Source organism: Brassica oleracea, chromosome C9, assembly GCF_000695525.1.
Source record: "Brassica oleracea var. oleracea cultivar TO1000 chromosome C9, BOL, whole genome shotgun sequence".
NCBI classification, from domain to species: domain Eukaryota; kingdom Viridiplantae; phylum Streptophyta; class Magnoliopsida; order Brassicales; family Brassicaceae; genus Brassica; species Brassica oleracea.
Window position 1 is genome coordinate 14,840,894 of NC_027756.1, and position 15,065 is coordinate 14,855,958.

The 15,065-nt window shown below is 38.4% G+C and overlaps 4 protein-coding genes across 4 annotated transcripts; 2 read left to right on the forward strand and 2 right to left on the reverse strand.

Annotated features, from left to right (window-relative positions):
* Positions 1-117: 117 nt before the first annotated feature.
* LOC106313464 (metalloendoproteinase 5-MMP) lies at positions 118-1,516 on the reverse strand. Its single transcript, XM_013751268.1, has one exon. It carries the CDS (start codon positions 1,376-1,378, stop codon positions 317-319), a length of 1,062 nt encoding a protein of 353 aa, XP_013606722.1. The 5' UTR covers positions 1,379-1,516; the 3' UTR covers positions 118-316.
* A 544-nt stretch (positions 1,517-2,060) lies between these two features.
* On the reverse strand, positions 2,061-2,723 carry LOC106314407. Its single transcript, XM_013752281.1, has one exon. The coding sequence runs from the start codon at positions 2,721-2,723 to the stop codon at positions 2,061-2,063; it is 663 nt and encodes a 220-aa protein (XP_013607735.1).
* Positions 2,724-8,603: 5,880 nt separating this feature from the next.
* On the forward strand, positions 8,604-10,234 carry LOC106315470 (non-functional NADPH-dependent codeinone reductase 2-like). The gene is made up of 4 exons (XM_013753209.1): positions 8,604-9,004; positions 9,179-9,422; positions 9,516-9,695; positions 9,791-10,234. The coding sequence occupies exons 1-4, from the start codon at positions 8,685-8,687 to the stop codon at positions 10,016-10,018; spliced, it is 972 nt and encodes a 323-aa protein (XP_013608663.1). The 5' UTR covers positions 8,604-8,684; the 3' UTR covers positions 10,019-10,234.
* A 1,139-nt stretch (positions 10,235-11,373) lies between these two features.
* LOC106316622 (two-component response regulator ARR3) lies at positions 11,374-12,686 on the forward strand. The gene is made up of 5 exons (XM_013754505.1): positions 11,374-11,642; positions 11,712-11,788; positions 11,876-11,953; positions 12,025-12,095; positions 12,176-12,686. The coding sequence occupies exons 1-5, from the start codon at positions 11,468-11,470 to the stop codon at positions 12,489-12,491; spliced, it is 717 nt and encodes a 238-aa protein (XP_013609959.1). The 5' UTR covers positions 11,374-11,467; the 3' UTR covers positions 12,492-12,686.
* Positions 12,687-15,065: the final 2,379 nt, after the last annotated feature.

Genomic DNA, 15,065 nt, shown 5'->3' on the forward strand with positions numbered 1-15,065 from the left:
AACAAAGCTTGAAAATATTCGATTCTAGTTTTCTTTTGACTAAATTTATAATGGATTAAGTTCGAATATATTCGATTTTAAAGAGGATACAAATTATTGCCAAACATAGAAGGAACAATATGATATATCAACAAAGTTTTTAAAACATAATAAATACAAATGTTGTAATTTATCCTTTTAGATATTTTTAAAAATAAAAGAAAATTTCACCAAAAAATCTTAAATAAGATATTCATGATTATTATGAATTAATATTTGTGTGTATCTGGATTTGGATCATTGAGAAACTCACGAAAGACCGACCACTGTCAAAACGCTAGCAACAAATCAAAAGTATACACGTGGCGATCGACGATAGGCTAAACACCAACCCTCTCCAGAACTCAGCACCACCGCTGGTTTCACTTAGACGGCTAGAACCACCGTCTCCGTACAGATGCTGTATCCCCTCGATATCATCCTTCGCTAACTCAACCTTCCGATGTCCACCGGAAATTGCCGGATACATAATCGCATCTTCCACCGACGAGTGACCTAACCCAAGAAGATGTCCGATCTCGTGAACAGCGACGGATTCCAGATCCACCACCGACGTCACCGGCAATATCTGACGGCTCATATCTTCTCCCGAGATCAGCCAATCCTCCTCACTGTCGAGATGAAACATCCCCGTAGGCGGAGACGACGCGTGCGCTAGCGTCCCCATAGGTCCATCGAACGGCTCTCCGTCCCCGTGATCGCCGGCGAAAAACCCGATCACTATATCGGCCCTAAGGATCGACTCAGAGCGCGTGAAATTCAACGGCGTAACGTCCGCCCAGCGCGTGAACGCTCGTGCGAACACTTGCTTCACCTCTTCGGTGAGATTGTTCAGAGGAAAAAACGCGTAGCTCAGATCTCGATTCCGTTTCGGCCACTGCGGCTTCCCGGGGAAAAACGAGTAACGCGCCACCGTACGGAACTTCTTACCGGCGTTCATCTCCGACGTGCCGTCGATCATGTCCGGATTCCCGCATCTCGGTTTAACGATCTGGCCTAGAGTCGATGCGTCGAGTTTACCGGTGACTTTGAGGTTGAAGTTCTTCTGGTAAGTGCTGATCGCCGATTTGAGGACGTCGTCGAAGTCGTCGGTGAAGTTATCGACGGTGGCGGGGATGTAACCGAAACGACTGAAGTATTGTTTGAGTTTGGAGAGGCCGTCGGCTTTGTCTCCGACGTGGCAACCGGTTAGTTTCTCGAAAGTTTTCCACGCGCTTCGAGTGGCGTTTAGGAGGTGTAACGGTGGTATGGAAGAACTGTTGGTGTAGAATGTCGCTGAGATTGGAGTCACTATGACGAGGAGGAGGCTCAGAAGCGTTAGCAGTTGCAGATGTCTCATTTTCTTGGAGAAGATATGGGACAAATGAAGATGTAGAGATGAAACGACGTCGGGCTGTTATAATGCTACACTTGCTCCATTTTCCACACGGTGTTGTAATTGGTACACGTGACAAGTTGTTGAAAATCAAAGTATGTTACTACATATATATGAATATGACTTTAGACTCGTCGGCGAATGGTTATAGATTATTGGTATATCATAATCAGTATTTAAATGCGGGATAATTAAAAAAAAAGATGAAAAGGTTACGAGTAATTGCAATCAGTGACCATAAACAATCTTCATTACGTAAAACGACTAGATATATTATATATATATATATATATAATTCATTTGTTTTTATTAAAAGTGATATCTTTTCATTTGTTGAAAAAGAAATAACAATGGTTACCATTTTATATAAATATATTTATTTTCTGTTCATCAACTAAATACTTTTTCAAATAAAATAAAGTTATACCTAATACACTCATCTACCTAATGTCGCATTAATTTAAAACAAATTATGGTCAGATTATTATATTTTCGTTTTAAACTGAAAAAGAAGCAAAAGTGACTCCATTAGCAATACTTAATGGAATCTTTCATAATTAAAATAAAAAGAATATTAAAAATTAAAAAGAGGATGAAAAGAGATTTTTTTTTTATCAACCGCATATTTCATTAAAATTTAAATGGGTCAAACCTTGAATTTTAGTCTGTTTAGGGGTCTTGTTACAGAAACTGAAAGTCTGAGAGTGGTCTTAGCCAGCTCATCAGCTTCCCCGTTCTCAGAACGAGGGATGAACTTAAACGAAATCGATGCAAACCAGAGACAGAGACGGGTGATATCTGAAAGGATTCTGTATATCTCCTTGATGGGTTGCTTGTTGGTGATAGCTCGAACGAGCGTTTGGTTATCGGAGCAGACATTCAGATCGGTCAGATCGAGTGTTGCTGCCATTTGGAGAGCCGATCTAACAGCCATAGCTTCTGCCATCAGTGGTGAACTTACAAAGTCTTCGATCAGTGAAGCTTGACAAATCATAGAGCTCGGTAATCCCATGAAGATCCAAGCCGTTCCTACTTTCTTCAATGATTGATTCCACGAGGCATCGGTTTTACAGACGATTGGGTTCCTTTGCTTGTGTCTCTGGTCATGTGATCTACTCAGGCTATGGTTCTGTGAATTATCTGGCTTTCTTTGAGCTTGGGTCAATTCACGAGCTGATGCTATACTTTTTGTTGCAATTTCTCTAGGTGAGGAGCTCCGTTCTTCAAAAATCAGCTGGTTTCTCGCCGTCCAGATGGTCCAGACCACCCAGGGAAGGACGTTTCCTGTTACTCCATAGGGGGGAGGCATGCGATGTTACGGAAAGTAACCATAGCCTCCGTCATGCTTCTCATGTCAGCTATGTGAACTGAAGTTGTAATTGGGATAAGGCTCCAAATCTCTTGGGCGAAAGGGCATGAGAAGATCATATGTGTGGTGGTCTCTTCATCGCTGCACCTAGGGCATTTTGCATCCACTGCCTAGAGCTTAGGAGAAAATGATCCCGACCATACATTTTTATACCATTTGAATTCATCTTGTGGTAATAGGGGACTGGTGGGGCGAAGCTTCTTCATGGCCTTGTTGTAATCTGATTTCGTTTAGTAGACTCCAGAGTCTAGGGGCTTCCAGATGTAGCTGTCCTCTACTCTCAGTCTACTTGGTTGGATGCATTGGATTTGCTCTATTAGTTCAGGTAACAGCTCTCGCATTCATGAAGTATTCCACTAAAGATCTGAGGTCACTAAAGATCTGAGGTGAGTAGGTCTGAGACATGTAGGTCCATGGGTTCTTCTTTGATAGGGTCAAAAGTCTTTATATCATATGAGAGGGAGATCCATGAGTCTCTCCAGATTTTTGTCGTGCAGTTGTTACCTATTGCTTTTCCTAGGTTTTCTTTTAGGAGGTCTCTGCCAAACACAATTCCTCTCCACCCGTGAGAGAAAGAAGTTGGTGTAGTCACTTCTAGGAAGTGTTTATTGTAGCAGTACTTTCCTTTGAGTACTCTAGCAAGTAGACTGTCCGGTTTTGTTAGGATCCTCCATGCCACCTTAGCCAATAGAGCTTGATTAAAGAGTTGGATTTCTCTAAAACCCAAACCCCCTTGTTCTTTGGGTAAAGCCAAGTCTGTCCATGATAGCCAACACATTTTCCTTTTTTGATCAGTTCCATCCCACCAGAATCTTGTAAATAGTGACTGTATTCGTTTGCAAAGGCTGACAGGGATCTGGAAGCAAGACATGGGGTGGGTTGGGATGGCTTGAAGCACCACTTTTATCATTGTCATCTTTCCAGCCTTCGAGAGGAAGCATGTATTCCAACTAGCTGCTCTCTGTCTGATCTTGTCGACAATCCCCGTAAATAGGTCCTTCTTACGCCTTCCGAAATGCTCAGGTAAGCCCAAATACTTCCCTACACCTCCCTCTTTTACAATTTCTAGGATTATTTTAGCTGAATCTCTGGTAGCTTGAGGTGTCTTTGTAGAGAAAGTTCATGAGGATTTGTCTTTGTTTATTTTCTGGCCTGAAGCCTTCTCGTACTCTTCTAGAATCCGTCTTAGGGTTTGGGAACAGCTTGGTGATGAGTGGCAAAAGAACATAGTATCATCTGCAAATAGAAGATGATTGATCCGAGGGCTTCCTCTAACCACTCTTACTCCCTGTAGATTTCCCTCCCTTTCCTCAGACTTACAAAGACTTGAGAGAACCTCTCCACATAATATGAATATATATGGAGAGAGAGGATCTCCTTGTCTAATTCCCAGCTGAGGTTGCACCGCTCCGTAGACCGCATCGTTTATTAGGAAAGAGTAGGTAACCGTAGTAATACATTGCATTATCCAATTGATCCATATTTCATGAAAGACCATTTGTTGCATCACTAGCTCAATGAAGTCCCATTCAACACGGTCATAAGCTTTGCTCATGTCCGTTTTGACGACCATTGAGCACTTCTTTTCGGCTTGTGAAATCTTCAAGTAGTGTAGCACTTCATGTGTAATAACACATTATCCGCAATTGTCCTTTCTGCCACAAATGCTGATTGATTTTCTGGTATAATCTCTCCTAGGATTGGCTTTATACGAATTGCCAGTAGCTTTGAAATGGTTTTGTAGAACACGTTGCATAGAGTTATAGGTCGATACTCTACCACTGTCTTTGCCCTCGGAGTCTTTGGTATTAGCTTGATGTGTGTTGTGTTCATTGATGCAGGGAGTGTTCCAGAAGAGAAGAAATATTGGATTTCTTGGACGATTGACGGGCCTACTATTTCCCAGTTAGACGGAAAGAAGCTTGCAGAGAAACCATCAGGTCCTGGTGGCTTATCCGCATGAATGGCAAACATTGCTTCTTTAATTTCCAGAGCTGATGGTAAGCTGATGAGATCTTCGTTCATCTATGCAGTTATACAGGGTTTCAGCGCTTTGGTGACTATGTCAGAACCTTCATGAGGAGAGGAGCTAAATAGTTTCTCATAGAAACAGCATAGGACCTTCGATATATGATCTTCTTCGAACCAAGGTATTCCTTCATCGTCCTCTATGACTGCCAGTCTGTTCTTTGCCCTTCTGCCTTGAGTAACCGCGTGAAAGAATCCTCTATTGGCGTCTCCTAACATTAACCACAATTGTCGAATTCTTTGTTTCCAGAATTCTTCTTCCTCTTTGTATGCTTTAGAAGCTTGGTGTTGAGGTCGTTGATTATGGTATCATCGTGTAGCCCTCCTTTCATTGCCTCCTCCAGTTGTTTCTTAAACATGGCAATGATCTTCTTATTGTTTTCCTGGTGAGTCTTACTCCATCTCACGATTGCTCTTCTGCATAGTGCCAGTCTGTCTTCTACCTTCGCGTGTGAGTTCTCACGACAGACATCACTTATGAGTTTTTTTACCTCCATATTTTCCTTGAGTCTTCTATCATATCTGAAAATTTTGTTGTCTCTCTTTCTTGTAGGGTCCATGAATGATAGAAGTGGTCGATGGTCACACCCTTCAAAATTTAAGTATTGGCTATGACAGGATGGGTAGAGTTCAGTCCATCAGTGTTACTCAACGATCTGTCCAATCTGCAGTGGACCAGGTGTGAGTGTCTTCTGCCTCTCCATGATAGAAAGTTCCCGGAGTGTTTAAGATCGAAGAGGTCGTTCTGCATAAGGAAGGTTCTAAATGAGCAAAAGGTACCTTCCGCCCTCTCAGGTCCTCCGGACTTCTCTATGTTATCTGTTATTTCGTTGAAATCTCCAGTCAGAATCCATGGTCTTCCTGACAAACTTGCTAGGTTAGAGATTTCTGTCCATATCGCTGCCCTTTTTGCTTAATCTGGTTCTCCGTATACAAATGTTGAGTGAAAGGACACTCCTTTATATGTTATCATGGTATCAATGTAGTTATTGGTCGAGGATAGGATTGTGACTTGCACATCATTTTTCCATCCCATGAAAAGCCCTCCTCCTCCTGGACTGTGTGGTTTAACAATGTGTTGATTGTCCATTTGCAGAAACTGGAGTTCCTTCAGCACCATTTCATCGGGGGTTTTAGTTTCCATGAGGAACTCTACATCTAGAGAGTTCACTTTATGAATCCCCTTCATTCGCTGGACTGTTGTGGGGTTCCCCAACCCACAACAGTTCCAGCTCGCCACTACTAAGGAGCCGGGTGTGGAGGATCTTGAAAATCTTGCTTCTGGTTTGCGATTGCTGGAATCAAGACCGTTTTTGGCTGTCCATTTATGGTAGAGTTTCGACCCCCTCTATGGCTCTGGTGTCTATCAGCTCGAGTCGTTGTGTATTGTCGTCCAGGTGAGTTCTGAATCATAGACATGATTCTCTTTTTAGAACTTGCGCCTGTTGTTGCTTTTGGACTGACAATTTTTTATTGTAGTCTTGCAGGTCTGCCTCTTTTCTTCCCAGATGTTGTTTTGTTTTCGCTTCGCCCATGAGGTGGCATCTCCTCATTGTGGTCTACTCCTTCCGTAGGTCCCATAAGCAGGAGTGTTCCCGGTGGGCCCGAGATGGTGCTCCTGTCTCAATGGTGGCCATGGTATTTTGAAGTATAGGGGGCTCTGTCTGGGTGATAGGGTTGTGGTTAGAAGCAGCCGCTGCAATGATACCTGCTGCTGCATTTTCTACATCTCCCCTGGCTTCACTTATTAACACCCTTTGTCTCCTCGCAGCACTTTCTGTGGGGTCTCCACAATTAATATACTGCATTGTTGCTTCATGGATTTCGCTTAGGACTTCGTCAGCGGTGGGAGTGGTTTGATACGTGATTGGCTCCTTCTCCGCTGGAGTGGGTGCTGGTTTTGGCGTTGTCTCCTCCTGAGTGTTAGCGTCGATGTCCATGTTGGTTCGACTAGCAGTTAGGGCTTTCTCTCTCCATATGCTCAGTTTGTTGTTTGGTGGAATTTGTCTAGAGGGTCCTTGGTGCAAGGGTTCTCTGCGTTGAACGTACTGAGGTGAGGTCGCAGCCATCTCCCTATGTACCTCAACCCTCTGTCTCCTTGTTGTAGTGGAGCTCGCTTCGATTGAGTCCGTTTGGTTTTCTGGAGGGGGGTTGCGCGTTTGCCTTGTATCAACTCTTGGACCATAGGGTTTTCCGTGTCTATCAAGTCTTTGGTGGAAGGATTGCTCCTCCCTTTCTCTTCTCCCTGGTGGTATGTATCTTAGCGGTAAGTTTCCTCTTCCCTCTGTTCTTGGTTTATCACTTAAATACTGTGGAGCTTCCATTGTATGGCGTGTTTTTCCAGGTTCGATCTTTGGGAGGTTTTCTATGGCTAGTGTGGGGCATCTTTTCTGGAGGTGAGAGAGGCTACCACAGCAGGAGCAGTGATTCTCTAGTCGCTCATACTCAAAGGTAAGGACACATTTTCCCCCTGAATCAAATTCCATCATTGTTTCCTTCGTGATGTTTTTGGCTTCACCTGCTAAGACTCTCACTCGCGCTGTAGTTTTAGTGAGCTCATGTTTCTCCAAACCCTAGCTTTTGGCCAATGCTTCGGATTACCTTGACGTGCCAGTAGTGTAGGGGTAGTCCCTTGATTTGGATCCAGAAAGGTATCATGAACGGAAAGGTGTGTGAAATCAATTGCTCCCAATGTTGGAGTAGGATCATCCAATATGCAAAGTGGTAAGGCCTGTTCTTGAAGACCTTAAGCAGGTCATCTTCTCTCTCAAATCGAAACTGGAAAGTTATTTCCCAGATCTGACCCTGTTGTTCTCCCCTGCAGATTCCACTTCCTAGGAAGGGATAGGATGAGGGTTCCACTTCCGCAATGAAAAGAGATTCTCAATCAAAATTTCGTAGATGCTCCTAATAATTTGCCACTTCCTTTTTCATCTTATATATTAAAACAGAAGTCACAACCTTGATTCATGTGTGTTTTTTTTAAAATAGACCTAATGGACCTATTACTAGAAATCATGTTACCTTTAATCTCTAATCTTATCATTTAAATTTTGGGCCTACCAGAAATTTTTATTGAGCTATCAATAATTGGATTTAAAGAATAGATGATTCATTGGATTTATAGATAGTATAAATTAAATAGATATAATCTAACGTTGTAATACTAAACCTCCATATGTTAAATATTTAAATATTTGTCGATATTAACTTTTAAAATTATAAAGATTTTTTTTAAAAATAACAAAAATCATATTATCTAACAAAGATTAATCTTTACTACCTTAAACCAATGAAAACAAATTTTAAACTATATATGTTATTTTAAAAATTAAACAAAAACTAAATGTTTAATTATTTACTCGATAATATAAATCTATGAAGCGAAAAGTTTAATTTTTTAAAAAAATTCTAAATTTGTGAAATGTTACAATATCTTTGAATATGACAATAAAACAATATTTTACTAATCTTTATATATATAGTTACGATTTTAATAATGAAATCATAATCCGAAAATATATATATAGAAGAAGATACAAATACATGTGAAAGTTTAAAATAATGTATTCAATGAAAAAAATATACCGTAAACTTATTATGTTTTAAAAGTTGATATACGCATATATTATAATATATAACAATTTAGAATTGAAAACAAAATATTTATATAAAAATAAATGAAAATCGCACGGATCGAGATCTAGTTGTTTATTTTAAATTCTTAACTTTATTATATGATAAAATTATTTTTAAATATTAATATTTGTTTTTTAAACTTTTCTTGGCGTTCTAACCAATGAATGCTCTAACATGAGCATCAGTCATTGAAACGATTCTGTAGGAGCAAACTTTCGTTGACCTTCTAAACTAATGTCTGCGATGACAGTCCCCAACCTCGCTGTCGGATCTGATCACCACCTGATGCCTGTTATCGGTTTCGGAACCGCCGCATCTCCCCCGCCGGAACCATTGCTGCTGAAGCAGGCGGTCATTGACGCCATCAAGCTCGGTTATCGCCACTTCGACACGTCTCCAAGGTATCTGACGGAGGAGCCTCTCGGCGAAGCTCTAGCTGAGGCGGTTTCTCTCGGCTTGATCGGATCTCGATCCGAACTCTTCGTCACTTCCAAGCTATGGTGCGCCGATGCTCACGGCGGCCTCGTTGTGCCGGCGATACAACGTAGCCTCAAGTAAAGCTTTAAATCTCCTTTTTCTATTTATAAATGGCTGATTATCTCACTGTCGGAGACTTTTCTTGTCTTGTTATTAAGTGCATCTGTTCATGAAGAACTAAGCGCTTCATTGTCTTTGGCTTGGAAGCTTTGTCTCTTGTTTTACTTGATAATGTATGTTTGTTATTGCAGAAACCTTAAGATGGACTATCTTGATCTTTACCTGATTCATTGGCCGGTTAGTTCGAAACCGGGGAAGTACAAGTTCCCCATTGAAGAAGATGATTTCCTGCCAATGGATTATGAAGCAGTCTGGTCTGAGATGGAGGAATGCAAGAGACTTGGACTTGCAAAGTGTATAGGAGTGAGCAACTTCTCCTGCAAGAAGCTTCAACACATCCTTTCTATCGCCACAATCCTGCCTAGCGTCAATCAAGTAAAACCCACCTTGTCAATACTCCAGAATTAGCTTTTCATGGGTTAGAATAGATCAGATTAACTGAAGATATATTGTTAATGTGTGAGAAAGGTGGAGATGAGTCCAGTATGGCAACAGAGGAAACTAAAGGAGCTTTGCAAGTCGAAGGGCATTGTTTTGACAGCTTACTCAGTGTTGGGATCAAGAGGAGCCTTTTGGGGAACTCCTAAAATCATGGAGTCTGATGTTCTTAAAGAAACTGCTGACGCCAAGGGCAAAACCGTTGCACAGGTACTATTCTCAAAAGATCTCATCTGTTGAATAATGTGAAAGTGATTCATTTGTAATCAGGATTTGGTTAAAAAGATGAATACATTTGTTGGCAGGTGAGTATGAGATGGGCGTACGAGGAAGGAGTGAGCATGGTCGTGAAGAGCTTTACAAAAGAAAGATTAGAGGAGAATCTCAAGATATTCGATTGGTCTTTAACTGAGGAAGAGATGCAAAGAATCTCCACAGAGATTGCTCAGTGCAGAATCGTCGGCGGTGAGGTTTATATCTCCAAGAAAGGCCCCATTAAATCTCTAGACGAAATGTGGGATGGTGAGATCTAGATCAGTTCGTGTGAAATGTGGGATGGTTTGTATCATGATCGTAACGATTTACTGTCATTCTCTTACTTCATTCTCATGGTCATCATAACTTTCACCGAAACAAGGCCAAACAGTCCCATGTTAAGCTCAAGGGTTAATTATATCAGACCCATAAAATGACAATCCTTCTCATTGTGTTTTGTAAGCTCATAAAAAAAAATACCAGATTTGTTACTATATGTACAAACGAGCTTCGTTGGAGTATCATATCATGATTAATGCCAAGTGATTCAAGAGGATTTTTAAACCATAGAAGCTCATTACTGCAAGTGCCATGGATCTATATTGTGCTTATGTGGATGAAAATAAATTTCGTCCGGATTTTTATTTTCCATGAGACTGGTGAGAACAATAGAGCTACAGAAAGCGCGTTGGAGTACATGGACATAAAACTCAATCAGAGTCACAACAGGCTGTCAAACGAAGATCAAAGGTAGATGAGAGAGTAGGATGTCTTCTCCAAGACAACCTTTTAAGTAACATACTACACAGCGTCCCAATGCATTTGATGAGGTACATGCATGAACTGAGTGAGGATATTGCAACTCAATTTGGGACGAGTGAGGGCTAAGATAAATAAGCCCATGTTATGAATAAACTTCCGATTACTCATAACACACACAATACAACTGTAGCTCTAGTGAATCTCTCCTCGAGATCTCACTCTCTCACAATACAGAGTATCAACTGGAACTATGAGCTAATACATCGATAAAGTCTATCATTCACTCTCTCTCTATATATTTATATTCTAGCTTCACTGTAACTGTCAAAGCCTCTCTGTCCCTCAGAGTTTTAGCTTCCATCTATCTTCTTCCGCGTCATCAGCTGGTACTACTTACAGCTTATTAGCCCACCAATGAGATGTACGTACGTACTTCGTCGGATGCATGTAAAATGGGCCGTTATCGGATTGCAACACAATGGTTTTGTTCCATCGGTGTGTCAAACGATCATGCACCACTAAGACCACACTGGAAGATAATATAAACGCAGTGCTTCTATTATATTTCAGTGATATTACAAAATACCCAATTTTTTTATGCGGAAACATGTGTGGAGAAGAAGCTTTGAACTAGTTGATAATGGTGCTCACCAAATCATCAACATATATAAGAATATGAACATGGTCACATACCCAAGTGAATAAAGAGTAGTCTATTTTGTCAACAATGGAAGTAAATGTAAGAATCAAAGAAAACACACATGTTTTTTTACATCAGACAGTTACTAAATCGCGTTTATTTTCAGTCGGAGGAATGTCTTTATTTATTTATTCTTTTAAGTAAGAAAAGGACAGAAATAAAGATTTGATTTTGGAAGCTTGTTATAAAAGGAAGTGAAGGAGAAGAAAGCAAAAACAGAGTTGGCACTTTCTCTCTTCTCTCTTTCCTCACCGGACACAGAGCTATGCCTCTAGACGGTGGCGTTTCTTGCCTTCGTAGGTCAGAGATGATCGGAATAGGAATAGGAGAACTCGAATCTCCGCCCCTGGATTCTGACCAAGTTCACGTTCTCGCCGTTGACGACAGCCTCGTCGATCGTATCGTCATCGAAAGATTGCTTCGTATTACTTCTTGCAAAGGTTTGTTTGTCTTCTTCTTCTTCCTCAAAATAAATAAATAAAAACTTATTTACGGCGATTCAAATGCAGTCACGGCGGTTGATAGCGGATGGCGTGCTCTGGAGTTCTTAGGGCTGGACGATGATAAATCCTCCGTAGAATTCGATGTAATCTCTCAAAAGAATCAGTTTTAACTTTCGAAGATCTTTTTTGAGATTTTTACATAATTTGATTTTGATTTTTGAATCTTTCAGAGATTGAAGGTGGATTTGATCATAACTGATTACTGTATGCCTGGAATGACGGGATACGAGCTTCTCAAGAAGATTAAGGTTTTTAATATTTTCCCGCCATGAAAATAAGTTTCTTAAGCTGAACAGTGTGGATTTTTTTTTTGAAACAGGAGTCGACTAGTTTCCGAGAAGTTCCGGTTGTGATTATGTCGTCGGAGAACGTTCTCACTCGAATCGACAGGTGGATCTTTTTTTCGGAATATTTTATCAAATTTCATATCAATTTAGAAAAGTTAAAATTCAAAAATAATAAAAATGCAGATGCCTTGAAGAAGGTGCGGAGGATTTCTTGTTGAAGCCTGTGAAACTCGCCGACGTGAAACGCCTGAGGACTTACTTAACGAGAGACGTTAAAGTCTCCGACAGAAACAAACCGAAGGTTCCTGAAGATCTCAGCCGTTTCTCTTCTTTGGCTATGGTTACTCCTCCTCCTCCTCCGCCGCCATCCATTACATCGGTAAAATCTTCGTCTTTGGAGGAAATCGTGTCATCTTCGCCTCCGCCGTCGGAGTCTTCAATTTCGCCGGTGGATTCGCCGATAAGGCGGATGGAGATGAGGAGTCCCGGATTAGACTAGAGAGAGATCCGTTAACTTTTCAACTTTTGACGGGTTTATTGACTGCACGTTGACTTCACGCCGTCAGTTTATAGATCTCTCTTTTATATTGATCGATGTGGGGTCTCTTTACTCTTGTACGAAAACTTTTTTATTTTCTTGTATTTAACTACATATGTTTCTTTAATCAAATAAGAATTCAATTATCAAATAAGATTTCAGAGCTGTTTTTTTTTATCAGAGCTGGTTTTTAATTCATTAGTTACAGTGCCTGCGATTATCTAATTTGTTAATTCGATTGTAGATCCTGCAGTGATATACGAACTGGGGATACTTTTCATTAATCATTTAAAAATGGAGTATAAAGTAATACCATTTTACACTAAAAAAAGTAATACCATTTTACACTTAAAATACAATTTCGTTTTTCTTTTATGGGAAATGCCTCAGGATATCACTAAAAAATTTTATGTCACAAATATAAACTCTAATGATCAAAATGACCAAAATATTTTATTAAAGAGATAAATATATCCTAGGGTTAACTAAATCAAACCTTAGGGTTTAGAGTTAAAGAGTGAAGATTTAAGATTGAGATTTAAAATTTTATAAAATAAAAAATAAATTTTAAAAAAATTGAAAATAAAAATTTTAAAAATAGTTTCAAAAAATATTTTCGAATTACAAAAAGAAAATTTGAAAAAAAATTTAAAAAAAGTTACGAAAAAATTAAATTAAAAAAAAATTTATAAAAAAGTTCGAATTTGAAAATATATAATCTAAAATTATAAAAAAAACAAATTTTTTTTTTATTATTTTTTTTAATTTCTTTAATTTTTAATATATCTAGGGTATTATAGTCTTTTTACCTATTAAATGAAACATTTTGATCATTTTCTTCCTTGTGGTCTATTTTTGTGATCAAAACTTGAAAATGGTCTAATTAGGAGAATTGCCCTTCTTTTATTATGCATACTGAAAAAGAATATAAATAATTTATAATAGAACTAAAATATGTATATGTTCCAAAAAATAAACACTTAAGAAAAAAAAATACAAATGTCAAAAAGAATATATAAAAAGAGATTAAAAAGATAGAAAGACACATATATTCACATGATTGAAGGGTTATGAATTAGCATTTAAGTTTTAAGAAATGAGGTTTAGGGATTAAAGATTAGGGTTTAGCGTATAGGATTTAGGGCTTATGATATAATTTTTTTAAAAATATAATGTTTTAATATTTCAAAAAGATTTATATTAAATGTATTATTAACAGATGATATATTAGTTTTTTATTCTTTAACAAAGACTATTTTGGTTATTTTCTAATTTGTGTATTATTTTGTGATAAAACTATTTTGTACTAGTTTTTAAGAAATTTTCCCTAAAAAGAACATCTATCAGATTTTGTTGTTTTCATATATTGAAAATGTAACTTTACTATCTGTTCAAATTATAACTGAAAATGGAACATCATTTAGTTATTAATCCAGATTTTTAGGTTATAGGTTATTTAAAATTTGTCAACAGAGATGAACACTTATAAAAAATCATGAGACAAGTGACAAGAAGTGCAAACTAATTAAAGATTTTGATCCAAAAAAAAAACTAATTAAAGATTATCATAGGGATTCATATGAACATATCTAACCTGCAATAATAAATTAGTTAGATATTATATGTCCTAATCACACGTACTTATTTCTTGATTGGCACCACGACCAGAATAATCTACTTATAGAGAGAAAGTATTAATGTATGATTCAAAAGAAAAAATATATATTAATGTATATTGAATTTACTTTAGAATCAAGGATCAGATCGGATACTACAAGATGTTACAGTACTAGTTAATTAATTAACGAGACCCTTACATTTGCCCATTGGAACTTCGGAAGAGGCATTAATTTAAAAAAGAAGATGCAAATGCAATGTATCAAGATGAATAATCATTGTAGACAACAGAATCAACCCAAAGATATCCCTCACGTTTGGCGTACTAAACTTGTAATTAAATTATTCAATCTTTATCTTCTTCCAATTTGATTTGTGTTTTGTCCCCTTAACGTACGGCACATATACAACTTTTGATTTGATTTTCTAAGTAGAACATGCGATAAAACATTGACTAACAAGTTTTTAAATGTAAGTATTTGCAAGTGATATTTATAATGCGAAAGCTAATAATTCACACTTGCGAGATACACAGTCGGTGTGGTGATCTGGATGTGTATATTAGCTTCAAAATATGATTTCTTTCTGAATGATGGTGACATTATTTGGAATATCAAAAGAAGAAAAATTTGTACAGATGTTTCTTCCGTTGATGCTAAGTTCTATTGCATGTTCAACACAGTCGGAAGGCTGGAGTTCGTGAGAAGATTCGTACATAGTCTACAAGCCATAATGGAGGTTTCGTGTTCCTTGGCCTTCATCGTGACATACAACTTTGTATTGCTTATATGAAAGATCCAATATATTATGGGAGGGTAAAACACATCAAAAGTAATATATTGTTATATGTTATAAAAGAACTAGAATTTATTTGTATCGCAGGAATTTAAATAAGAGCGAAATTTTATACCCGTAGAA

Excerpts from the sequence above, each read along its gene's own strand:
- LOC106314407 (XM_013752281.1), bottom strand. The coding sequence starts at position 2,723 with ATGCCTCCCCCCTATGGAGTAACAGGAAACGTCCTTCCCTGGGTGGTC.
- LOC106313464 (XM_013751268.1), bottom strand. The coding sequence starts at position 1,378 with ATGAGACATCTGCAACTGCTAACGCTTCTGAGCCTCCTCCTCGTCATA.
- LOC106316622 (XM_013754505.1), top strand. The coding sequence starts at position 11,468 with ATGCCTCTAGACGGTGGCGTTTCTTGCCTTCGTAGGTCAGAGATGATC. Across the intron at positions 11,954-12,024 it reads AGCTTCTCAAGAAGATTAAG|GAGTCGACTAGTTTCCGAGA; the intron begins GTTTTTAATATT and ends TTTTTGAAACAG. Across the intron at positions 12,096-12,175 it reads GTTCTCACTCGAATCGACAG|ATGCCTTGAAGAAGGTGCGG; the intron begins GTGGATCTTTTT and ends ATAAAAATGCAG.
- LOC106315470 (XM_013753209.1), top strand. The coding sequence starts at position 8,685 with ATGTCTGCGATGACAGTCCCCAACCTCGCTGTCGGATCTGATCACCAC. Across the intron at positions 9,005-9,178 it reads GCGATACAACGTAGCCTCAA|AAACCTTAAGATGGACTATC; the intron begins GTAAAGCTTTAA and ends TTGTTATTGCAG. Across the intron at positions 9,423-9,515 it reads TCCTGCCTAGCGTCAATCAA|GTGGAGATGAGTCCAGTATG; the intron begins GTAAAACCCACC and ends TGTGTGAGAAAG.